At 39.9% G+C, this 27345-nt stretch overlaps 2 protein-coding genes across 2 annotated transcripts; one reads left to right on the forward strand and one right to left on the reverse strand.

Annotated features, from left to right (window-relative positions):
* The first annotated feature begins 963 nt into the window (after window positions 1-963).
* Window positions 964-10033, forward strand: LOC141020244 (cytohesin-4-like). The gene is made up of 13 exons (XM_073495340.1): window positions 964-1044; window positions 1666-1748; window positions 2047-2111; window positions 3306-3372; window positions 5532-5650; window positions 5737-5817; window positions 5980-6092; window positions 6370-6518; window positions 6906-7017; window positions 7106-7182; window positions 7302-7373; window positions 7585-7733; window positions 8524-10033. Exons 1-13 carry the CDS (start codon window positions 984-986, stop codon window positions 8600-8602), a joined length of 1227 nt encoding a protein of 408 aa, XP_073351441.1. The 5' UTR covers window positions 964-983; the 3' UTR covers window positions 8603-10033.
* A 2514-nt stretch (window positions 10034-12547) lies between these two features.
* fam83fa (family with sequence similarity 83 member Fa) lies at window positions 12548-26814 on the reverse strand. Its single transcript, XM_073494906.1, has 5 exons — window positions 26284-26814; window positions 20033-20200; window positions 17787-17908; window positions 14222-15003; window positions 12548-13272 (listed from the first exon to the last, which is right to left on the reverse strand). The coding sequence occupies exons 1-5, from the start codon at window positions 26755-26757 to the stop codon at window positions 13223-13225; spliced, it is 1596 nt and encodes a 531-aa protein (XP_073351007.1). The 5' UTR covers window positions 26758-26814; the 3' UTR covers window positions 12548-13222.
* Window positions 26815-27345: the final 531 nt, after the last annotated feature.

The following is a 27345-nucleotide window of genomic DNA, read 5'->3' on the forward strand; positions in this document are numbered from 1 at the left end:
CCGTAGTATCTCGACCTTTTACTTTAAGGTGTTAGTGATAACATTCAGTCCCCCTTCAATCCTTCAAGTGCATTTACGTCACAACACTACTGTTGTTCTTCTTCCTCAAGTGGTTCCCAGTTTGTTGCACTAGCTAACATCAGGGCATCACAGTATGTTGGGGGCTTACTTTAAAACTTTTCTTTTCCACAAACTGGCAATTAACAAGACTGCTGATGCCGACAAAACATAGATAACACGTTACGCAAACGGTGTCCTAAACTATACTATGCTCTAACTATTATTAGAGGCTGGAACAGTCAGAATTCTTGCACAGAGATGAACAAATCAAAATGTTTAAAATAATTAATTAACTATCATAATGTTTTCAAGGAAAAGAGATTTTTTTCCTGCACCTTTCTTACAAGCTCTGTAGATGATATGACCTAGAAGTACTACTTCCACAACTGGTGTTAATCATGACTTGCACCCTAATATAACGGTCCTTGAAGTGTTAAGAAGCCCACTAGGTGGGGCCTCGTCTTTAGAAATGAAAGAAGCCCTCTTCTGTTCAAGTTTTGTTTCCTTTCTTCTGAAGTAGACATGTTTGGCACTTTTTAAAAAAAAAACTAATGACACGGTGATTTGGTCCCTAAAATACACTACAAGGTACATTTTACCAGTGGTACTATGTCATCACTGTAGTTAGCAAAGTACCAGTACACAAAAGATTGTGATTAAAAATATGCAGGAAATGGTACCGTTACTTGTCCTTCTGCCTAATTTAAGTAAAAAAACTACTAGCAGTGTTGCTTAGTCAACAGTATCAATGACATCTCTGTTTCTTAAGGGCTCTATGTCAACATTTTTACCACGCACGTCATCAGACATGTTGTAAGAAACTGTTGAGTGAACTCGGAGTCTCTTCAGCGTCTCAGAATGGCAGCGCCGGCCCTTTTTTCCACTCAGTTTGACACTCAGCTTGTTTCCTGTACAGATGTCAAATGCTCTGCACCATCAACAACATGGCCATACGCCGACGAGACAGCTTTCTCTGGGGAAAAGGTACGCGATTATTCTTCTTTTTTTTATCATTAATGTATATTATTAGAGAAAGTTGCTGCTCAGAAACAAATGCCAAGGTTGTTGTGAGATGATTTGATTTGTTTTCTGTCAAATAATTTGTGTGGATTAGTGTATCGGATTCACTTAAAATGCCAGTAATTTAGATTTTGTGTTACAAACTTTTCAGATATGTTTGCTAAAATGTCATCTTGTATGTTTTGCTTTTATACTTTAAGATGTTTTTCCAGAATCTACACGTTTTTTTTTACAGTTATGTTTTAAACCTGATAATGTTTTTGACCTGAACAGTTAAGCTGCTGCAAATCATGCTCATGGACAAACTATCCATGAATATATGTAAAAAAAAAAAAAAAAGAAAGTCCATTAATGGCCACAATGCACTCAGAATCAACCTTGTTCACTGAAAAGAGGAAGAGAAACTTCTATTTTCAGCCTTTTTCTTTCTCTCATTCATTGACCACTTCTGTGACTAGCGAAGGATAAATTTGTGGTGCATGCTGGTCCGGGAGAACGAGCGTAGGCGTTTGTCATGACAAGTCCACTGACTGCTTCATCAATCTGTCACCATCCTGAACTGTACTGTCCCCCCTCCCTCCACAGTTCCACTGAGCCTCCACCCTGGAGACGGTAGGCAGGGTGAAATCATCAAGACTCACAAGTTTGAGCTGCTGGATGACATTCAGGTATTGTGGCGAATATATCCTTCCAAGGTCTTACATTAAAAATCCATCATTATTCTTTTCCCCGTACGCCCACTCCTGGCAGCCTCGGCAGAGCTTTTTTCACAGCACACAAAGGCGTTTCATTCACCAACCTTTTTAATTGAGATATGAAGGATTTGAGGGGTTGTTTATATAAGTGTGTGTCAAATTGGCCCTGAGTCATGTAACCATCGAGTCCACGGGCCGTCTGTGATGTAAGAACAAACCTTGAGTCCCAGGCTAACATCACTGTGGCCTTTTCTTCGACTCCCTCTTTCAGAAGCTGAGGTTGGAGATCAATCACGTCACGCCAGATATCCACGGCTCTGAAACGAAGGAGCAGAAGTGAGTATGAGCTTTTTTTTTTTACAGCTTTTTATGAGTCAACGTGGCCTGTGTTGTGAGTCAGCAATGACCTCTTCCTCTTACTGATGTGACACCGTGATGCAGTTTAGATTTCCACACCACCAAAATGTTCAGTTTGACAAAGTCATGTAAGCATCTTTATTGTGATTTACTCAGAAGTCAAAACACCAACACACGGCAGCTCTGCTGTTGAAAGCATCTTTAAACCTGCTACTCAAACCTCTCAACCTGATGATTTCCAACCTTTTTCATGGATATCTTCTCATGTCATTTTAACCCCCACAGCTCGATCACATGAGTTCAAGTAGCCTACTCGTCCAGGCAGCCATTTATTTACCATTTATCAATTACTTTTAGCTGATTTCAACCTGATTTCAGCCATTGCTGTCCATCACTACTAGCTAACTAGCTAACTGTTTATCCATCACGTTTAGCTAATGGTTAATCCATCATTTAAGCTAACTATATCAACTGTCCATCACTTTTAGCTAACTAGCTCACTGCTTAATCACTATGCTATCTGCACTTTAGGCAAACTAATTCAACTGGTTATCAATCAGGCTTACTTGTAGTGAAATATTTCAACTGTCCATCACTCTTAGCTAATAAGCTATTAACTACTAACTAGGCTACTAACCTTCTTTACTTTTTTGGTAATTAGGCCTATTTCACCTGTCTGTCCATCACTTTTCATTTATCTCTTTTGGCTATTTCAACTTTTTATTGATTTAAGTTGAGTTGTGCACATTTTGCACATGCACGTGGTTGGTAATTAGTGACAGCACATCTAGATTTGTGCAGGATACAGTGTGGTCATGCTGGCATGTACTTGGCTACAGCTTGGGCACAACACGACACTGAGCACTGTCACATTTCTGTGACAGAAATGTGTCTGGTGACATTTTGAGAATGTGTGTCTACATATTTGGACTTCCCGTGTTGTTGCTTCCTCTAGGAGGTGATAATAACATGTAAGTAGTACAGTGCATTTTGACCGAACTGTATTACTGGCAGGATTAACCGCAGATTGTCAGTAACACAGCTCCCCCACCCCAAAACCCCCCCAACACCCACCACTTGATAAAATACACCCACATGAATCATGGTGAAGGTGTTCTGAGTTGAGATCAGTAAAATGGTAAAAGTCTCTATATCTGTTTTTTGTCTTTGCAGTAAAAATGTTGTCAGGAAGAGGAGATTCTTACGTGGAAAGAAGAAATTCAACATGGATCCCAAAAAGGTGAGTTTACATGTCCACACAGAGGATGTTGTCATTATAGATCCTGTTGATTTGTTACTCAGAGGTTATTCGCATTTAGCTGATGATACTTACATACTTTAACTTAACGGTTTATTTGAGTCCCAGTAAACATACAGTAGTTGAAATTTTAACTTTCACTCACTTCAGCCCCTCTGGATGTTGAAAGTTAACAGACAGCAAAGATAATTCACAGAGCGGATGTGGATTTGAGTGGTGTGTGTGTGCGTGCGTGCGTGTGTGTGTGCATGTGTGTGGTGCAGAAATGCAAACTATGCAGACGCATAGCGAGAAAAACCACATCCTGTTCCCTGAAGTGGGGCAGAAGCGCCACTTCACCACAGCGACCTCCGTCTTTTTCGCTCCTTCCTGTCTGCGTCCTCGGTTAAAAAAGCTCTGAGTCCCTCGGCCGGCGACCGCTCGGCGCTCAGGCCCGAGGGACACCTACGAGTGGGAGGATGAGAAGTTTTTAAGACTTCACGGGGTGAAGGGGTGTCTTTAAGTGCAATTGATTTGAAGAAGTACTCGGCACTCAGAAGAAAGAAGGGTTGTGTTTCTGAGAAGTGAGCGGCCTTTGAGATTTGCAGATAACAGCGTGCAATCTTCATTCAACCTTTCTCATCCTCTGCACGCCTGATTAATGACAACAGTGACTCAAAAGGAGAAGAAGAAAACTTTCATGATGCGTGATATGACTTGCCTATCAGCCTACAAAGAGCAGAGTTTAAACACAAGTGTCTGCCAACAACGAACACATATTAAAACCTCTTGATTAAACGACTGAATATTTAAACTTTGAACACTCGTCTGTTTGAAATCACACTCCTCCCCCTCTGTCTTCATTCTACACCACATTAAATACCAGTTCCTGTGTGTAAATCAGTCATAAAAGATTGTTTTAAAATATCAAAAGGTCAAAGTCACCCGTACGAATAGTACTGGAGTAGAAGTCTCAAAGTATCTGAAGTTTACTGTTTCTGTCATTTTAGACAAAGTTTATTATTAAACTGTAAAACCTCCTGTGTTGGTTAGCAACTTCGAGGCGTCATTGCAAAAATCTTAGTGTATATCGGCCGTTATATATCGAAATCAGAAGTTTTCACTCTCTAATATCGGCATCAGCCCCGTAAGGAAGAGTATTAGAGCCAGGGGTGAGATAAGAAATGTCAGGAGGAAGTTTTTTATTTTCATGATGCACTTCAAGAAAAAAGTCGTCATTTCAAGATTAAAGTCGACCTTTGAGACGGCATCAAACAGCGCATATGACTGCCTGAACAATGCTGTAGTATTAGGACTTTGAAGTGCCGAAAACTTGGTCTGTTCAGAAGGAAAAACCACACAAGCTTGGAAGAGGCGGCCGCATTCGTGCAAGCTGAAATTGAAAGGATGTAGTAATGGCAGAGAGCCGGATGCTCGGGCAGCTCGCAGAGGAAGACATTTCAACTTTATTCTCGACATTTGGACTTTTTCTTTCTTCTTGAAGTGCATAGTGAAAAAAAAACTTCCTCCTCATTTTTCCCCTCATCCCTGGTCCTAATACTCCTCCATAGCTGAATACAGAGTATCGATCAGGCTCTAATAATGTACGAGTAAGTATGAAAAGTAAAAGTAAAATGTGTGTGGGTCGACCGATTATTGGCCTGGCTGATGTTCTGATCAGATATCTTTCTGATAACTGGAATCAGTGTTTGTTTGTTTAATCCACTTGCTGCTAATGTGATCTTTTGGTTCTGATAGATAATGGAAACTGGACTCAAACCCCATTGGGACAGAAATTTAGAAATGATGTGCGCGTTGGGGTAAAAATGGCAACGACCAAGACTCTTAATCGCTGACGAACCGCAGAAACCACAAGATACCAACGATGTTATACTGTTGGCTCAAAACCTTGTTAGAGGAGAGATAAACAAAACATTCATGTTACAACATTTTAAAATTGTTAACAATGTTTTGAAGGCGAAGAGATGAGTCGGGTTGGGATGTAAAAAACAGCCTGTCGAGTTCGGGTCAGGCTCGGTTGCTACTCTCTCAGATTTGGTTGGTTCGGACAGAAAAATATAAGTACAAGTACCTCAGAACTGTACTTAAACACATGAGTTACTATCACTGCTTTTCATACCGATCCTTCCTCTTGTCTTCAGGGCGTCCATTACCTGGTTGAGAACAACCTCCTGGAGTGGCGGGCAGAGTCGGTGGCCGAGTTTCTTTACAAAGAAGAAGGATTGAATAAGACGGCCATCGGCAACTTCCTGGGAGAATGGTACAGCACACACAAGTGATCAAACTTCAATGCCGAGACATAAACATCTTCAATTTGTTGATTTCTTTATGATTATTCTCACCCAGGGAGGAGATGCACCTGCTGATACTGAAAGCCTTCGTGGGCCTGCATGAATTCTCAGATCTGAATCTGGTGCAGGCGCTGAGGTTCGTGTCATGAAACAAACTTTCGCATGCAAGCGAGTGTGAAAGTCAGCATGAGATGTTGCAGCAGTTTTTTACCTTTTTAGACGTAGAAATCCTCCTCCTTCTTACCGAATGCTTGCTTGACACTGTGTGTGTTTTTCTTACACCTCCGCCGTCTTGCAGGCAGTTTCTGTGGAGCTTTCGTCTCCCGGGAGAAGCTCAGAAGATTGACAGGATGATGGAGGCGTTCGCAACTCGCTACTGCGACTGTAACCCAGGGGTCTTCCAATCCACTGGTACGAACACACAAAGAGGCTTTGTCTCGCCTGAGTCGCTTTCTCTCTGGCAGTCCAATTAAAAAAGTTTCATCACTGTTTCATTAATTTTAAAGATTAGAAAAAAAACCTACAAGACGAGTTATCTCGCTAATAAGGATCAAGCTGAAGCCTCAGTAACTTCTTATCTTAAGTCCGTCACTGATCAGAGTCTGTTCAGGCAGCATTCAAAGACACTTTAATTTATACAGCTTGAGGAAAACTAAACGTGCTTTTCTGTTTTCTGTTTGTGTGACAGACACGTGCTACATCCTGTCTTTTGCCATCATCATGCTCAACACGAGTCTCCACAACCCCAACGTGAAAGACAAACCCAGCCTGCAGCGATTTGTGTCCATGAACAGAGGAATCAACAATGGAGAGGACCTGTCCACCGAGCTGCTGACGGTCTGAAACACCAATAATCCTCATACGATATCTGCTGTAACAACGATCGTGCCAAACAATGAAACTTTGCTGTTATCACTTGTTACAAAAGTCGTTTAACTCAAATGGACTTTGGCATTTCGTTTATCTTCTGTTGTTTTGGGGATTTTTTGTATTCTGTCGTTATCTTCAATCATCAGGAGCATCAGTTTTCGCTCTGACTGTAAATGTTCGTCACATCCTTGTTATTTTCGATCTCTGACTCCTTACCAGGACTATTTAAGTAAAATGTTCCCTTTAGGGGTTTTTCCATTGTGGTAATTTAGTTATTTTTGAATATCATGATCCCTCTTCAGCTGCTGTGTTTACATTTGATGTTGAAACTGGGATTTCTCTTCTGTCTTCCAGAAACTGTACGCGAGCATCCGCAGCGAGCCGTTCAAAATCCCAGAGGACGATGGCAACGACCTCACGCTGACGTTTTTTAATCCAGACCGAGAGGGCTGGCTTCTGAAAATGGGTGAGAAGATGGAAACAAACCTGCAGGCTTTCAGATGAGAGTGTATCTGTGCATGTTTTTCCTTAAATGCTTGTTTTGTTTGTTGAAGGCGGGCGAGTTAAAACCTGGAAGAGGAGATGGTTCATCTTGACTGACAGCTGTTTGTACTACTTTGAATACACCACAGTGAGTTTCTGTCTCGTCTGCTGCTGAAGAACCTTTAGGTCGGCTAAATGTGGAAATGTCAAACGTCCCTCTGGCGGCTGAAAAGCTTAAATCGTTTCTCTGATATTCGTCTCCTGCAGGATAAAGACCCCATCGGGATTATTCCTCTGGAGGACCTGTGTGTCAGGCAGCTACGGGACTCGAGCAAACCGGTAGATTATCATTTACTTTTGGTGTCAGTGACGTAGAGTCGAGTGTCCTCACACACATTATCTGCTGCCGCATGAATCACACGGCAGCTGCTGAATGAATTTCTAACACGAGTGCTCTAAACAGTGAGTCACGAGGACTCAACAAAATAAACAGAGCGGCGTATGTACACAGTAAACGGTGCAACATGTGTGTCTCTGTGTGTTTGAACAGTATTGTCTGGAGTTATATAACCCCAAAGGACAAAAGATCAAGGCCTGCAAGACGGAGAACAAAGGCAGAGTGGTGCAGGGCAAACATCAGTCCTATAAGCTGAGCGCGGCCAGCGAGGAGGAGCGGGACAACTGGATCGACGCAATCAGGTGAGAGCTGCTGCTGCTGCTGATGATGATGCTGCTGCTGCCGAGGACACGTGGGAGGCCAGGTGCCTTCAGTGACTCATGTTTGTCAAAGCTCAGGCTGTTTGAACAAGCAACGAAGATGATTTAGCTAATTCTGGTGTTTTTATCACCGTTTTATCCATTCGCACTGCCGCTCTCACAGGATAAGTTCACCCAAAAATGAACAAAAACTGAACTAAACAACTGAAGAAGATGGGGACGTGTCTTAAAATGTTTTAAAAAAGACACCCGATAAATAGATTAATAAATAAAAAGGTCCCACACAGCTTGTCCCTGAGATCCCAAATTAATTTAACACCCATTTTAGGTCAAAATTTTGCTGCTAAGCTAAAAGCGACAAGCTAACATGCTGTGATACCATGTTCAGCAGCTTAGACAAGTGTGTTAGCGTGCTAACATTTGGCTAAATAGCACTAAACATAGAGTAAAGCTGAGGCTGATGGGAATGTCATTAGCTTTGCAGGTATTCAGTCATAACCCAAAGTGTTGACCTGATGATGGCGCCAGAGGAAAAGTCATTTGAAGACGTTGTTTCAAAAACTGTGACAGTGTTTTTCCCCATTTTCTGACACTATAATTAATATAATCAATGTTTACTTGAATGGGATTAATCAACATGATGGTAATCATTAGCTGCAGTCGTATCGAGCAGGCGACAGCGGAGCGAACTGAGTAAACAAAAGGCAAAACTGAAAAAACTACGACTTTTACTCTTGTTGATCTCAGTCTCAATCTGAATCTTGTCTTTCAGGGCGAGTGTGACCAAGAACCCTTTCTGTGATCTGGTGACTCTACGAAAGAGGAAGGTCATCAGCAACACATCCTCATAGGACCGACACACAGGACAGCCATTAAAACATGTCCAGGATCCAAACTGTGATGAATCATCCTGTGATTTAAGACAGAAGCTGTTCAGGAAAGACGAAACTTAATCGCACAGTATTTCACAGAAATGTACAAATTGTGGAAGTCACACAAACGTGAGCTATTTTTGTTTTACAGTGTGAAGCCTTAGTTTGTTTTTTGTTTTCTAGTGGCTGCAGTTTGCAGAAGTGATACTAACAAGAACGCCGACTGACAAACATCTGCAGCAGGGCCGGCCCAGAGGGGCGTCTGGTGCCCCTTAGAGGTGATACTGGAGGTAGATGACTTGTTAGGATCATGGATGGATTACTGAATGGGACCGATGGGTGCAGGTCCCCTTTTACCAAACCTCTGCATGAGCTGTTAACATTTCTACTGAGAAAGTCAATCATAAGGAGACAGAATAGACTACAAAGAGGCAAAATGACCACAAAGAGACACAAAACGACCACAAGGAGACACAGAACGACCACAAGGAGACACAAATGAGTGTAGAGAGATACAAAACGACTACAAGACAGGAAACAACCACAAAGAGACACAAAACAACCACAAGGAGACTTAAAACAACCACAAGGAGACACAAAATGACCACAAAGAGACACAAAACAACTACAAGGAGACTTAAAACAACCACAAGGAGACACAAAATGACCACAAATAGACAAAAAACAAACTCCAAAGAGACAAAGAACAACCAAAACGAGACACAAAATGACTACAAGACACAATACAACCACAAAGAGACAAAAAGAGGTATCCAAAGGGACTAGATATGCAAAACGACATGAAAGACGGAAAACATCTGTGCAAACAGCCACAAAGAGACACAGAACGACCACGGAGAGGCTGAAAAACAAAAACAAAGAGCTGCAAAAATGACCAAAAGACACCAAACGACTACACAGACACACAAAACAACTTAAAGCAGATGCAAAATAAGCACACTGTGATTCTAGTTGTGTATTTGGGAAATAATTGATTACACCGAATAACCATTGTGACGATTAATAATGTACAGATCATTGTTAAAATCAAAAACTGATCGGCTCAGTGGGAGAAGAATATTTAGCACTTTGTTCAACCTGATTTGGTGTTTTCACTGGAGATTTGTTTACAGAAAATATAATAAATATATAAATAAACCTAAAAAAACAAAAAAAGAAAAAGAAATAAAAACTGGAGCTGTCCAGTTCATCAAGTCATGTAAATCCAGTCGAGTGCATTATGATTAACTGTTGTAAATACAATGAAGAAGCAGCGTAAAAAGCTAAAAGATACTTATACTTGTAATATAATAATAATACTTGTTGTACAGTGTATTTTGTTGTGTAATTTAATGACTGTATATTAATGGAAGACTCAAACTACTTGTAAAATAAACTTCTGAACGTGTTCGTGTGCCTGTTTCTCCAGCAGATGGCGCTACATCATCACTCAGAGTCGCTTTCATCAGAGCTCGTGTTCAAATATTAACTTTAATTGTGACACAGTTTCTTTATCGCTGCGATGATGATGACGCGACGCGTGAAGTTACACGACTGAGAAATCTTATCTTGTTATTTTCATCATTTTTCTAATCAGATTCAGAGTTGATCTGATGCGTGGAGGCTTTTTCCTGTCGTGTCTGTGTGTGAGTGTGTGTCTGTGTGTGTGTGATAGAGATGTGGTTTCCTGGGAGCAGAAACACAAAACAACACACACACACAAAATGTAGCTTTTCTGCAGCAGACATTTTCTCACAATGTTTTCTTCAAACACGGGAGGTTGTTTTTGCATCGAGTCACCTGTAAAGACGGACGTCTCAGGCTGCTTTTGTTCGGTTTCACACAGAAACAAACACAATATTTGCAAAAATAACATGATTATACTTTTTTTTCCTCTTTTCTTCTGACCTTTTTAAAAAACTCAATGTGAAGAAAGGAAAACTACTGTACATACAGGAAAGACATGTCTGCTACACAAAATAAGGAAATATATTTGTTTTGTTCGTCTAAATGTCATTCAAAGAATTAAAAAAGAATATATAGAGTTACATTTCTTATGTTTTTCAACCTCAGAGGTCAAAACTCACTGTTAGAGCTCTAATCAACAAGCTGTTGAATAAAACTGAAGTAATAGAAATACAAATCTTTGGGTCCTGTCAACACTAATCAGAGATTTAGAGTCATTAAAGTTAATTGTATTAAACCATGTTTTACAGACTTAATAAGATGTCTTCTCTCTTCAGACACCAGTAAATCTGCACTTCACTACAGCTGATGTACCTGAACACACACATTCTTGACATTATGATGCATACTGAAGTTATTTTTATCAGAAATTACATTTATAATTTAGGTTTGTACCAAAACATCAACAGACCATCTTCTTTCATACGTCAGGAACAAAAGATTGTGACATAAATTATCGAGTTCACTGAACTTTTTCTACGAGATATTTGATTTGCTAGAAAAGCTGAGGGTTTTTTTTTCACGGTGACACATCCAGTGTTTGTTTACGCTGACTTTAATTTACTGTAATTGGATCATTTCCTCCTTTGTTACCTGCTGCCATCAGACTGTTGCTACAACAACAGTAGAAAAACCACAGACAGCAACACCACTCAGACCACCCAGCTTAAAGGAGCACTACGTAGTTTTGAAATTCAAACTCAGAATCAAATAAATTCAGAAATATTTATTTTTTTCCGTAACTGAGCTGTTCTCAGAGGAAAATAAGGCCCCAGAACACTGTTTTAAAGCTAGAAAGGTGGCAGGGTCCGCCACATATAGAGTAAAACAGTGTGAAATTGTGTTGTCCTTTAAGATCAGTTTGTTCTTCTTCAGTTTATTCCATCGTGAAAACAAAGAGAGTTTGTTTATTCAGTTTGTTTCGGCTTAAAAAATCAGTCAGGGAAGATTTTTTCTCTTCTGATTATAATTTCTACCAAAAAACTACAGCGTGCTCCTTTAAACTTGTCCCTTGAGTTTAGTTTGCTAACTTCACACCTGGCTCCCACTACATTTTACTTCTCTTGGTCTGATTGGAGACCTCTCTATATATTATACTATACTTATATATTTATACTACACTTACTACACCATACTGTATCAGATCATACTCAGTTTTCTTTTCCACAGGCCTTTCTACACGTTCTTAGTTTAAGGATAACTCAGCTGTAAACACAGTGTTTGTTATTCAGGGTTTCAGGATTCACAGCGAGCTTCCTTCAGCTCTGAGTTAAATGTCTGTTTGAACACACGGCTGATGTTTACTCTCTACAATGACGTGTGTCTCTGTTTACTTTAACCCTCGATGTTACAGCTTCTCACTGCTCGCTCGGCCCGGTGCATCTCTGTACTGTGCTAAATATGATCTGCAGTGATTAAGTACATTTACTCAAGTACCACACTCAAGTACATTTTTACTCGTACTTTACTTGAGTATTTTTTATTTTCTGCTACTTTCTACTTCCTCGTACTTTTTGCTCACTAACTTGATGTGATAACTTTAGTTGCTTCAGATCCCAATGATGCATTTTTAAATTAATGTATTTTATCCAAAAAAACAAACAAAACAGATTCAAGTAATCAGAAAAATGCTGAATATCAGATCTGATAATTAGCCAGGCTGAAGACCATCAACCCGCAGTAATGTTTTATCTCATCAAGTATCTGCTTATTATTGAATTTGAAGGCAGCAGCACGTTTCAAACGAGTTGCGACAGGAGCGACAAAAGACGGAAAGTTGTGAAATTCTCGGATGTTTGGATCGTTCCACAGATAAACGGGTTCATTGGAAACATGACTGGGCATCCTGGAAACATTGTTAACAAACAAGGACGGGGCGAGGTTGAAACTCATTATTATGTCTGACACAGCGTCCCGTGTCCTAAACAAAGGTTTATCCGAGATGCATCTGCTGTTTTCATATCTTTTTATTCCATTTCTGCTACAAAATTTTGATTATTTACATCTCAAGTGTCTCTCAAGGATTCACATTTTCAATTTCAGCCAGTTTCACCTGAACAAAAACAAAAAAAAACCAGCCGGCGAACGAACGAACTGCTCACAGTGTGCGGACACTGCGGCGCAGCGTACATTATTCACAGCCTGTACAACACTTCTTCTGTTACCAAGGGTCCTCTGTAAGACGACACTCAGGAAACAACAGCACAACTGATCACTTTTCCTGTCTCCATGGGAACCAGGTCATCTCACAGGTGTGATGTAATCCACCCACGCCGCCTGGGTCACTTCTCTGTGGCGTTCAGGTTCAAGCATACAAGTGTCAAATATAAAAACAACACTTAACTGGAATAATTTAATACAAAAACATAGAAAAAAGGAAAATAATGGCGTTTAAAATCTGCCTCCGTCAGCACTTTGGCTACATTATTTAGATTTTTCTGGAGGCGTTTTTTGTTTTTCCTCTCACGTGATTAGTTAAAATAAAACAAGTCGTCAGCGGTCACTCCCACGAGGCACAGCGAGGAGTTTCACCTCGAAATGAAGCAAAGCCACAGACCAGAGTGAAGCGATGTCACCTGTTACAGTCACTGTACTGTACTGTGACGCTTCGATCACGAGATCTTTGTTCTGTTCTCACGACTGGATGCAGTTCTTCTTTTGATGCCGCCGGCGACTTTTGGACCCTGTTGGACAAAAGAGACAAGATGGATTAATTTAAAAAAACAACGATAACTAAGAAAGTTAAGAAATTAGTATCAGAACAGACTTTTGGGACAGTAGAAACAAGCTGTGACATATAATCGTCACCTTTTGAGTTTTTAAGTTTGTCTATTTAGCAAACAGCTGATTATTGAGTCTTGTTTGTGTCCAACTGATGAATATAAGTCTCTTTAGCCAGCTAACCGCTAACTGTGTCTGTTTTTGTGAAAAAGACTCAAAGTCCAAACTGTATTTCTGTCTTCAAACATGTCTGAAAGGGATCTTAAAAGGATGTTTTAACATTTTTCGCACCACAATATAATTTATTTATCCCTTTTTAGGGCAAATCAAACAAACGTTTACACTGACTGTACATGAACTTTAAAATATCCTGTGAGTGTTTATCAATATGTGTATTTTTTTATGCAGGAGCATCAAGATGTTCTCTTTTATTTGACAGAGGATAAAACAGTATTACCAGAAATGTGTAGAAATTGAAGTTGAACTTTTAACGTTGACATTAAAATAATAATTTTTAGTCAGTTACATTCCTTTGTGACTTTTTATGCAATAAGAGTGCTTTTATACTGAACACATGCATTTCGTTTGGTTTATCTGGCTTATTTTTATCTTATTTTTAGAAAAATGTGGTTATAAATGTTCCATAAGAGCCATCAGTCACTCAGAAACTTATATTTGGAAAGACTTTAAATGAATTTCCATCATAATTTCCATGATTTTTCAAACAAACATACCCAGTATTTTCTTCCTTTCCTTTTTAAATGTGACTTTTTCTCTGTTTTTAAACATTGTTAAATAAAAAGACATTTTGGAGACCAGGTAATTATTCGAATCATCGAGAAATAAAATCTGCCCATCAGTCTCTACTAACAGTTATTGTTAAATGAAACAATGAAATAAAACAGTACGCACCGTCCTCGTCTCCTGTGTTGATGGTCTGCAGGGACATACTTCTCTGAATGATCTTTGAGGGCTTCTTGGTTTTGGTTTTCAGTGGACCGGGTTTATCAACGCTCTCAAACGAGTCCTCCAGCTCGTGTCCCGCCACACCATTGGTCTCTGCCACTTTACGAGGAGGGGAGGGGCTCTGAGTTGTGGCCACGCCTTCCTCTATAGTGTCTGTGCTCTGATTGGCTCTCCCTTTCAGGAAGTGCCTGAAGGAGCTGCGTTTCTTCAGTCCAGTGGCCGAGTTCTTCTTCAGGCCTCCCTCCTCCTCCTCTGCAGGTGAACCGGGACTCTGTGGGGCAACTCGGTCCAACTTTTCCTTGCTGTTCCTGACGGCATGAAGGATGTTGTTCTGCAGCCCGTTCCTCAGGGTCGGCTCATTGACCGGAGTGTTCATCTCACTCGAAAGGTCCTGCAGAGAACCTGTGAGGCCCCTACTGTTCCCAAAGACTAAGGAGTACTTAGGATTGTGGTACTTGTGTGCAGGTACCTTCAGGTCGACCTGTCTGGAGTCATTGACGGACACCTGAAAGCGAGACATGGAGACGGGTGGAGGCCGGATTGGTTCCACCTTTGGCTTGGTGATGGGTGTAGGTAAAGGCGGCTTGGTGATGTTGAACTCCTTGTAGAGGTCCACCTGTTCAGAGAGGGCGTACAGCTCTCTGAAGTCATTATCGAAGGAGTCCACGGTCTGTCCCGACATCACGGTGATCATGTTCCTGTCCATCCGAGAGGAAGTCCAGGTGAAGCTGGAGGAGGAAAGAAGATTTAAACCAGAACTGTGGTGGAAAAGTAAACTTGTGTTTATGAAAAATATTTAATTTGAAATTTGTAAGAAATGGTCGTAATTCAACGCTATCTCCAAAACTGTTGCCGCTCAAACCAGAGGTGATTGTGGAAAGACAAACCAAGACTGTTTTGGAGAGTTTTACTTTGTTTAAGTCGAGTTTAAAGTGTGTTTTACGAGTTAACGAGGCAATAAAGCTCGTCTTAGTTTGGCAAAAGAGAGAGACTTGAATTAAGAAGGTGTATGGTTGTATTTTTCTTTCTAGAAAAGGAAATTGGTGTAAAAATATTTCCCTTTCTCAATTTGTATGTTTCTTCGTAAATTAAAAACTTTCTCTACGTAACCTTCCAGTCACAATGAGGTATCACGCATGACTCAGAACATGACTCTGCTCATTTCACTTCACATGAACCAGTCGCTCCAGTTTTGTTTTCAGTGTATCAGTAATGTGCTGATGAAGTGTCGGTTTCATTACTGATGTGGTCACTAACGTGGTTTCCTGACAGCTGGCTCATAAAAGTCACTTCCATGTGAGAAACATGATGTGTGGAAAGATGTTTCATCTGTATTCAGACACAGAGTTTTACTGAACACAAGAGCTTAACTTGTCTTTGTGTTCAAAACATTTAAATCAGCTTATTTTTTAACAAGGAGTCTGGGTCAGTCTGGAGGACGGAGACAAAGGATTTCTTCAAAATACTTGTTTATGACAAGTTTATGACAGATGTTTTTTTTCAGCCCATCTTCAAATGCAGCTTCAGAATAGATATAAAAAAAAATTGTCATCATACAGTGTGTGGTCAGACACACGTCAAACAAAACTAGTTAACAGAGAATCCCTAAAAAAATGTGTTTTTACGAATGAACGGATTAAATTTACAGATTAACCAAAGTGAAATATTTAGGAAATAGTTTGTCATGGATTTAGATGCTAAAACACGACGAAAAGCAGAGCAAGACGTGTGATGGAGGTCGTCAGGGGGCACCTGACAGTCAAACCGACTTCACAAGAAAATATCCTGTATAATATTTTCGGTCCAGGTGAAGTTACACAGTCAGGTGTGAAAACTGATGATGTTGACCGTGCATGAACACCCCGGGGCAGTCGTTGAAGTCAGAGAAATTTCCAAACCAACACTCGACTGTTTAGCTTGCCAAATTATGCCAATAAAATCTAAAAAGCAATAAAAAACTTGTTGAACCACGCACAAATTTTGTTCGTACGAGAGGTCTTGCGTGAGAACCATTAGCTTTTAAAAGTCTCTACATATTATCAGACGACGCTGTTCTGCAGCTTTCATACGTCGGCTTCAATCAGTAATCATGATGAACAACGAGTTGATCTACAACAATAGAAATATGCTCAGGATCAACAGTAGATAACAACAGAGTGCTGCTAAAAGCATTCCAGTCATTCAACCAGTTTAATAAGCTTCAGAAAGTCTTTGAAGATTTCTTAGAGTCTATAATTGATTTTCTATTGTGTTGTCGTCTGCTGCTTTTAGGGAAAGTTGTTTTTTATACTTAAAGGCAGCCAGACGAGGAACATTTAGATCTGAGAGAGGAAAACAGAAAACAGACATCAGCAGCTTGATGTTTACAGACATAATGGGACAAACAGTACATTGAACTTGCAGTTTTAAAGCTACTAAAATGGATTAATATGAAATGTTTTGACAAATAACTGATTATAATTATTGTACTTTTTAAAACAGCCAAATATTTTAAAAACATCTTTTGACAGCACGCAGGTGTTGACAAAACAACCTACTGTTTCTGAGAGCTTCCTCAACAGATTGAGATCTTTCTAATTTATAATATAAAGTATATGAAGTAATATACATTATATATAATTACTTTTCTCATGAGATTTCCTCCTACCAGTGCTCCAAGTCAGCCCCAGCGAACTGAAATCTCTTAACTGGACAAACCCGTTTATAAATCGCTTGTTAGAACTTGATTAACACCAACCTGGTAATGAGATTTGATCATTAGCGTGACAAAAACGCCTCCAAATTGCCATTTAAGGTTAACTCCCTCTCTTGTTTTGGGGAATAATTTTGTCTAGAAGTATTTACTGAAGAATTTCACAACACGGAGCTTCATAAGAAACAGCTGGACTCGCTACATCACAAGATCTTGCGAACCCAAGTTGCCAGAATCTTAGGGCCGAACGCCGATCAGCGTCCCACTAGGAACTACTGGCAGCTACAGGCGTGGTTTAAATGTGACGACCAGCATATATATATATATATATATATATATATATATATATATATATATGTATATATATATATATATATATATGTATATATATATATATATATATATGTATATATATATATATATATTCTATGATATATTTGAAATCTTCTACAAGAAAATTTCAGTTTTTCTTGATTCTGGCGGCCTTTATGGACAAAAGATGACGATGGTGAAACAAAATGTCGTAGCGACAGCTTCTTTACTCCGTCTGAGACTGTGTTTTAATTTTATGACTTATCCAACCTGGGTAAGTCCAAATGCGACCTGAGGCATTGAGAAAAAACTATTTAGAAACAACAAATCTTCTTGCTGATGGTATTTTTTGTTTATGTTGGTCATATGACTGTTTAATAACCAGTTAAAACACTTTTTTTAATAAAGTTTTATAATTTATAAATTGAATTTACAAATAAAAAACAACATCTGTTCAGTTTTTGACTGAGTGTCTGAATGTGTGAGTGTAAGTCTTTGCATGCTCACCTGTAGGAACCGAACATGACTTTCTCTCCGTCGACCAGCATGTACTTGGAGCACAGGGACCCGGGCAGCTTTCCAAACGACAGGGCCAGCCCTGAACCTTTCACCATCCGTACACGGAGATTCTGTAAAGACACACCGGCTTAATTACACATTTCAGCTGGCTTGGCATCACTCGAGTGAGCCTGAGTAAACTCTCTCAGCTATCAAACAGCAGCTCCTGATATATCATGCATGACTGGCTCAAGGAGATGCCAATTCAAACGACGCTGTTGCACCTTGCAGCGCAAAGTCAACTCTCTAAAGAAATAAACCCTTTAGCTAAATGTGTTTACTTAAAGGGAAGAGAAAGAAACAGGGACAAAGAAAAGGAGACGTAAATACTCAGTAGACACACTGGGAGGAGGCTCTGCTCTGCCGTCAGCCCCAGCGAGAGGTGAAGCATCCAGTTTCACTCTTTGGATCTATTCTCAGGATCTATGAATGTTCATTTGTAAGAGGTAAGAGTAACAGAGCCCAGTGCACTGAAAAGGCCTTTCACAGCCTTATCAACTGACACCGCAACGGCCAGGTACTCCACAGCTCCAGTTAAACTACGCCGGAGCTACAAAACTCTGCGTGCAGCAGATAAGGCTGGGTATTGTGTCCCTGTAGGGATAGGATGACAGCGTGGCTCAGTGAACTGCTGTCCTGCTCTAATCTAGTTCAACACTTACTGTCATTTCTCAGGTTCTGGCACACAGAACACAGTGTTAAATGATAATTCATAAAAGTAAGATGATTCTGGGTCAGTCAGTGCCAACTCAGTTCAGAATGTTTCCCAGTTCGTGTCGTGGATTCTTTCGACCTCACCAAATCCTACAGCTTTAGTCTAATTACTGTTATATTCAACCCTTAGATGTTAGAATATCACATCTGGATTTGTACATTTGTATCCTGACAACTGTCATTTACATTTTCTAGTTCTTCTAGAAAAGGACAGGAGTATATTAAGACAACAGCTAGGCTTTACTTTGGTAGCTTTTTGCAGGTTAGGGGTTCAAATAATATCCACCAATAATACAGATTTTAGAGTTCAACAAAAAAATACCTTCAGGGACTCAACAATAACCAACAAAAGACAGAAACTCAGTTTGTTACAAAGTTTGGTTTCTCAAATCTGTCCGGAGTGAACCCTCTTCCCAAACAAATCAATAAAGGATCTCTGAAAAAGTAAATTAAACATCCGCAACATTTCTGTGCACACGGGATAACGATGGTAGGTCTTACTTTAGGTCTGAGCAGATAGGTGTTAGATTGGACAATCTCCAATCCTGTTTTTGAATTGATTAATAAAACTGAAAGATTTGATAGATTTAGAATCGAAGTTCTGACACCCCTGATCACTACACGAATAAGTTATATAAGAATAACTTTTCCTCTTTCAAATTAGTTGCCTGTCTTCCACCTCCACCTACTCTCTCTCCACACAAACAATTGCAGAAGTAACCTCTGGTCAGGAATGACTGTGAAAGCTGTGTACAATAATGTAAGTGACAGGGTCAGTGATAGGAAACACTTTCATTACAACTATGTGAAAATCTATCTGCTGTTATAGTCAAATGATGCTACTTTGTAGCTGCGTAGCAAAGTAAAATAACTCTGAGAGAGAACTATTTGCATGTTTCATAATCTGATATAAAAAATGCAAATAAACATTACAAACTTTCAGTAACGCTGGTGTGGATTTCAAATGAGTATTTTGAGACACATTTCCTGGAAAGAAAAAAACTGGTGTTGAGTTTTTAAAATGTTGTTTTCAATGAATTAAGCACCACAAATTAAATTTCTTTCCCCTCCAGTGTGTTGATCTGAAAACCTTGGCTAACAAACCTGAAGCTATCTGTGGTTTGAATGGATTGACCCTTTAAAGAGCACAACACAGCGGTTACTGTTCATGTGAGAGGTAAAAGTATTCGACGAGGCAATCCATCGTCGTGTTTTAACAGGCCTTTGGTTTTATTATACCACTAAACTAAACACCTCTGAAGTAATTCTGTCAGCTATTAAATAGTGACAAATGATACACAATACTTTTTAATCCATGATAATTACAGCAGTTGCTGCTGTCAACTAGCGAACGATGAGCACTGACCCACTTTTGTTCAAACTTTTCATGTTCATTTTCTCTTTGTGTGTTGGATTAGCGAGCCTACTCCCTCTGTGGCGCTCTGTCATGCTCTGCAGTGTTTGCTGAGTTGACTCCTCACCCGTAGATGCATTGCATTAATCTGCAGCCGAGTGCACATATCCAGGAAGTGGGGCACTCCCCTGGCCTCCAGCACAGCGTAGACAGCAACCCCACGCCGTGACGAGGCATCCAGCAGGTCCTGGAGGATCTGCAGGTCCGTCAGGAGGTCCATGGCGATGGCCACCACCTGGGACAGAGAAGGACGGGGGGATTTAAATGCAGCCAAGCAGCAGCAGTGGTGGAGGAATGTAACTTTTAATTGAGCACAATTTGTTTTGTCTGGACTCTAGTTTTTCCACTTCACTTCTCCTCACTACAGTTTAGAGAGAATCACTGTATTTACATCTAAAATATATGATGAGCATATAAAATAAAACGCATTGTTATTAAAGCAGTTGTTCCCGACCTTCAGATGAATGTGACATTCGTGACAACCCTTTATTCCTTACTTCAGGCAATAATATCAGCTGTATCCATCAGCTAACTATTTCAACTACTAAACAACACTTTAGCATTCAATTTCAGGCATTTAACCCATTATTTTCAGACATCTATCTCACAGTTTCTCCTTTATTTAAACCTAATTACCCATTTATCAAAGACTACTTAACCTATTTATCCATCACTTTTAACTAACTCCTAAAATAACTGAACAGTTGATCTATTAATGTTAGCTTATAACTTCAGCTACTACTTTTAGCTAATTATTTAACTGTGTATGCATCACTTGCAGCTAACGAGACCAATTTAGCTAACTCAACAGTATATCCATTATTTTTAGCAAACTATTTAACTAATGTAACAGTTTATATACATTCATTTCAACAGTGCATCCATTACTTTTAACTAACTAGCCTATTTCAACACTTTATCAATATTTCTAGCTAACTATTTCAACTGTCTATTCATTACTTTTAGCTATTTTACTATCCATGACTTAAGGCTATTTAATCTTTAATCATTAGGCTACTTTTACTTTAGTTCCTTATCCAGCACTTTTAGCCAATTATTTCAAATGTTAATCCATTATTTTGAGCCACTTATCCGTCACTTCTATCTAACCTTTTCAACTCCTAGACAAAAGATTACCTGAATATTTTTCCGACACTGTTGCATCAAAAAACAGCAGAACAAATAAACTGTTGACTGGTATTCACACATTATCTACGTAACAGCCGCATATCTGGATATTTCTGCTTGTTTGTGTACAAATGTACTACCACCATTAAGACTCATAAAAGTTTTTCACCACTCCCACTGTCACAGCAAACACGTCGGCACTACGACGCTAACTTGTTATTGGATTTAAACAGATGATTAACTGAGGAAGCCACAGTTGAAATGTCAGTGGAACTTGTTTTTCCAGGTGAATTAAAGGTTATTGAGGACAGTTTGAACACAGTCCAGCAATGACTATGATTAACGATTAAAAGTCACACTGCTAGTTATTTCTATAGCAGTATTTCTGTCCAGAACCAATATGTCACTCTACAGGAGCTACGGTAGAAATCATATATGTCACAAGACACAAGATAGTTTAGTAGATTAGTTTTATAATGTGCGTCAACGCAGGAATCAACCTAGAGCACACAGAGCTGATGCATCTTTAACAACGTATATTTCACTAAACAAACATGATGAATCATTTGCAGTGGAGCGTTTCACAGCCACACTGTGTTTTTATAACCTTCAGTGCAATTAAAATGATCATGTGTGGCTTTCCACTTCCTTATTGCGGCTGTCGTGTTGCTGTTTGGGCCCGATCCAAAAAGCCTCTAAACAAGATTTCCCCATCAGACGGCGTTACATGTGACATCAGCTCAGTATTATTTTATGTGACATCAACTATTAAAAGTCATCCGCGTGTGTCTAAATGAAAAGTATGTCAGTTAATGGTTTTTAGATTTTGTATTTTGAGAAACAACAGTTACATTATTTCAGTGTAAATCCACCTTAAGACTCTTTTATCACTTTATCATTTTACCGCTTCCTGTTTGATCAACAGGAAGGAGGGACATCGCGCCATATTTCAAACAAATACAACACATTTGATGAACCATTACATATTTTCAATAGTTCTTATAGGCTACATTAGTCCATACATGCTTTACTCAAGTAAAAGTAATAGAGTACAGTACTCTGAAATGTACTCAGAGTATCAAAGTAAAAAGTCTCCCTCTGAAGGACACTTTTGGTCAAAGCTAACTGAAGCTCCACTAAGATAGTTGCTTGTTGAGTCTCATTCCCAGGACGTCAAATAGCCACATTTTGGGTTGGTGAAGCGTCCCGAGCAGCAGCAAAGTGAGAAAATGAGAAAATCTCTGCAGATACGAGACACTAACACGCCTTTTCTCCCCATTCCAGCCTCCCTCTCTGTCTGTTTACGTCTTCTTACTTCTTTGTTTCGTCTCCATAATTCCCCTCAAATGCATTCAAACTAAAGTAGCAAGCCTGTTTTGAAAATGTAAGGAGGTGAAACTACAGATATTTGGTTTAAAAGTTGTCAGAAAATTAAACTCAGCTAAACTTAAAGTACATTAACGACACATTTATACTTCACTACTTCCCACATCTGCTTTATACCCTGTCCTGAGGTCAAATTGTGGCAGTGATGTGTCGTTCTAGTTGTGACTTATGATGTACTGAACTGTGAGAGAACAAAGTGCAGTAAGATACAAAGAAAGAACAGAGATACCCTCAGGCACTCTCAAACTTCCCTCCGTAACCAATATGGAGCAGTTTGTCTTATCAAAGCCCAGTAGTGAATAACAGATTTATATAAAACTGAAACATAAACATGATACTCGAGTCACGTGCGTAAAATTTTCCAGTAAGATATAAAAACAGGGAAGGGTTAACTTAAGCCTCTGGCATCAATTATAAAATCTATGTTAACGGAGGAGTCATGGATGCAAGTTTTGACAAGCTGAGTCACACGCGGTGCAGACGGAGGAGGCCGAGCAGCTCTAAATGTCAACTCAGATCAGGACTTGCAGGAGAAAGATAAAGAATCCGCGATCCTGCAGCCCAGGTTAGGGCTGGTACTCGACAAGCCTCTTCTTTATTTTCCCTCTCACCCACTCAGGGATTCCCACGGCTCCCGCTCATTGGCTGACCTCCGAAGAATGCAAACTGAAGCTGATTGGTCTGACGTGTAGATCCAGAGGCTATAGTTGCAGGGTAAGTAGATAGGGTTTGTTCTAACTGGCACAAAGATACAGCTTTTTCTTTTTTGAGGTGTGGACGACGGTAAAAAAAACTGATCCGGTCCAGACAATGCAACTCACTACGAGACCTTTTTAGCTCTTTGAAAGTGTTGCATAGTTGTTATTGGTGAATAATTAATCATACCCTGACACACATGTGTTTATAGTAGCTGACTATGAGCCCGACAGCTGATCATATGCTGAGATTTCTCCCCTTGACACAAATCAATCATCTACTGATCCTGAAAGCCTGCCAAACACTTGAGAGCGTATTTCCACATGTCAGCACCCTGAAGTTCAAACGCTCACCTTATGCTTATAGAAAAGTATGCACACTCTTAACCTGAATCATGAGACGCAACCCAGCCATGTGATTTATGTTGAAACGAGATGTGGATTAATTTCCAGCAGACGGGGGGTTTTCAGGCCAGGTGGATCTCTACGTGGCAGGTGGGTCGTTCGGTTCATCAGAGTCATGAGGCATTGCAGAAAATGCCTTTTTATTAATAAAATCAATCCACATGCAGGCTCCGAGTCTTTTATCTGAAAAAGCAAAGCAAGTTTTGCCAATTTGGTGAGATGTCTATCTGAAACCCTGTAGGAGAAGGTAGCAGGGATAGGGATTTTTTTTTTTTAAACACTCACAATAAGTTGATCTCGGTGGATTTTCAATATGAGTGAAGGGTTGCTGCAGTGATGAAATTTTCCCGACAACTAATAAGCTCGTGAAAGCACCGGTAATACCTGTTACAAGGGCTTTTTACAAGAATCGTTACTCACTTTCTGTAGAGCGTTGTGTCACTTCACTGCTAATGCTAACAGAACATTTCCTACTGCTGCAGAAGTAGGCTAGTAACAGGAAATGTAATGTTTCCAGTGATTTGAGCACCGCTATCATTCATCAAAAATGAGTCTACAGAGCATAACAGTCATTTTTGTTCAGTCTATGGGAGAAACGAACAAGACGAGTCGAAAGATGAAGAGCTTCAGGAGACAGGATGCACACCTCCAACTTCTCAGTGAGGTAACTGACTCTTTTTACCTCATCACGTTATCAGGTTTCCTGTTAGCGTTGGGTTTTAAATCTAAAATATTGTCAAATAGGTGCTTTTCCTTTTTACTTTGACATTAAATCCTTTGCCATCGTCTTGTCAGTCAGCTCTCTGTACTCTTGTCATGTTATAAGTGACTTTTGCTACTCTGCTGCTGGCCCCGCTGCTGCACGGAGTAGATGTCTACGGCAGTTTGTAACTGTGTAACCATCTGCCGACTAAGTATGATTTTTTTAAAGGCAAACGATATGAGACACTCAATATCTGAAGATCAGAAGTGCAAGAACGGATTAAACAGCATCAGCTGATAATGTTAGCATGTCCAGCGAGCTAGCTAAGTACCTTAGTTTGGGGAAGTTAAGATTTCAGAAACTCAAGCCAGCGACCTGGTTATTCATCCTCAATCCATGTGTGAAAGGGAAACAAACTTTGATATGTTGCTTCTCCTATATTAAGCTTTCTAACCATCCAAAAACTTAATTTATAATACTTTATTATAACATCAAACACAGTTTTCTTTTAGTAGTAGAAAAACAAAAAACAATACATCTAAAAACAGGTTTAAATCATTTCTGACTTCACAAAGGAATGACTAAATGTACTTTCATCTTAAAAAAAGACCTGAATTGTCCTTTAAATGATCTGTATTTTACTCAGGTTGACGTCTACACCAACATTTTGACTTCTCAATTACAAGCGTCAACATCTTCAGGCCCTTGATTTTTTCTTATTTGGTTACGATGAAATGTTAACGCCACCTTTAAGAGATGAAAAATCAAAGCGTGTCTTGTGTTGATGAATGTAAATGCTTAAAGCCTGCGAGCATTATTCAAACCGTCACTCCTCACCGGCTGCCTCATGCTTTCATAAAGACGCGACTGTATGCAGTGACAGTAATTGATCTCAGCCTGAGGCTCTTTGTTGCATGATCACTTTCAGCCAGTTCCTTTGAATATCTCAGAACTATTAATTCTGGGCCAACTGGGCCAGGCACTATCTACGAGTAGACATACAAGAAGCCATTGATAAAGTTTATTGCACAGACGGTTATTTTCATACAGCAGAGTCATAAAAGTGTTTTCCTTTTTTTCCTTTTGTAGGTCAACCTGTAGACTAAGAGGATCTTTGTAGACGAGTTTATACATAAACTCAAACTTAATCTGTAAATCTGTTCAGCTACCTGCTTTAATCTACCTTTCCTGCTGGATGTCATCACACGCATCGTAGAAAGAGCGGTACAAATGATTGTTTTCAGAGCTGAACAACTTAGTCGATGAATCGCTCGGCGTAAACATTATTAGTAAATGATTATCTTTAGGTTGCCAACAAGCAATATGCAAATAAATACCTGCTGTCAGACGGGTCAAAGATGAAACATAAAAAAACTGACAAATAAAGAAAGTAACAGGTTAATTGACTATAAAAAAATTACTGTTAGTTGCAACTGTGATTGTTTTTCTCGAAGGTTTGACTGAGTGTGTCTCATGTTTTCCTCACGATTCTCACATAAATAAAGTTATTGTGTCTATTATCCAGAGAATTTATTATGAGTCAGTATACAAGGGAAGAACATAACCGGTATAGAGCCTAACTGATACTGACTTTTTGGGACTTTTGCCAACACTTGAGCAATAAATAATATATATCCAATATATAACAGGAGTAAGAATAAGTTCACCAAGACCAAAAAAGTCTTCTGGAAATGAATAATAGCTCTATATAGGTGGAAATCAGGCAAACTGATGTTGAGTAACAGTGTTGTTGTCATATTACACTATTATTACACTATTAACAGAGTTTTAGCTGTAAAAGTGTGTAAACTATTTAAAGTGTCCAGTGTTAAGTGATATAAAAAGCTGTTTTTTAATTTTATACTCCTTTTATACTACTTTTGTCATTAATAAATGTATATTTTTATTTTATTTTTAACTTAATATTGTGTATTTGTTTTAGTCTTTAGTGTATTGTCTTTCACTTGTGTATTTACATGATAACACAGGTGTCGCAGGTACCTTGTGCGCCTCCTGGATGAGCCTCCTCACCACCTCCTTGACGTGCGGCCCGGACTCTTTGGGCGGCTGCGTGTACACGGACACCCGGGTCACCCCCTTGTACACGCCGCTGCTGCCCGGCCAGCCGATGTCCAGAGACGGGACCTCGGTGTCGGACATCTGCGGCCAGTAGGTGGAGTGGACCCCGGAGTCGGCGCTGGACGACCCCTTGGACTTCTCGGTCTCGCCGGACTCGGGGTCGCTGTCCGTGTCGTACTCCTGGAAGGTTTTCCGGATGAAGCGCACCTCCCTGGCGGAGAGGAAGTCCTTGATGTTGTCCTCCTTCAGCCGCATCTTGAAGGCTCCGTCCCCGTTGCGCAGCAGCTGCTCCAGCGCGGCCCGCTGCTCCTCGCTGTAGTAGAACTCGGGCCGGGACTCCGGGACCTTCTCGTTGACGTGCTCGTCGTCCAGACACAGAAGCTGAGACTCCGCCATGTCGGACTACAAGTTCCCCCGCATACAGTCCTGCGCCTGACCCGCTGCGATACCTGTGCGGGGCAGGTACCGCCAGGTGCTCAGGTGAGAGGCGGGAGGCGGGACCAACGGCTGTTTGAAATTCAAGATGGCGGCGTGAAGCCCGCCACATTACTACACCACTTCCTGTTAGAAAACTTTCACAATAAAACAGGTTTTGGATTGAGATGTCCTTAAAGAGGTGGATGTTAGTAAATACATGTAATCAAGTACTTTCTTCTCCTTCTCTTCACTTCATCTCAGAGTCATGAAGGTGTTGTCCTTTTTTCTTTTTTAAGGTCAACCTGAAGACGTCAATGTCGACACTTTATACATAAACTCAAACTTAATTCGTAAATCTATTAATCTAGCTGCTTTATTAATGTAATTTCCTTGCATGGATCATGAAGATTTCCAGAAATTATTGTTTTCAGAGCTGAACCAATCAGTCGATAAGTCACTTGACATAAACGTAGTTAGTAAATATTATCTTTGGGTTTAGGGTTGTTGGTCTGACAGAGTGAAATATTGGAAAACTAGGAAACTATTATCTGACATTTTATACATAGA

This window comes from Pagrus major, chromosome 23 (genome assembly GCF_040436345.1).
Source record: "Pagrus major chromosome 23, Pma_NU_1.0".
Taxonomy (NCBI): Eukaryota; Metazoa; Chordata; class Actinopteri; order Spariformes; family Sparidae; genus Pagrus; species Pagrus major.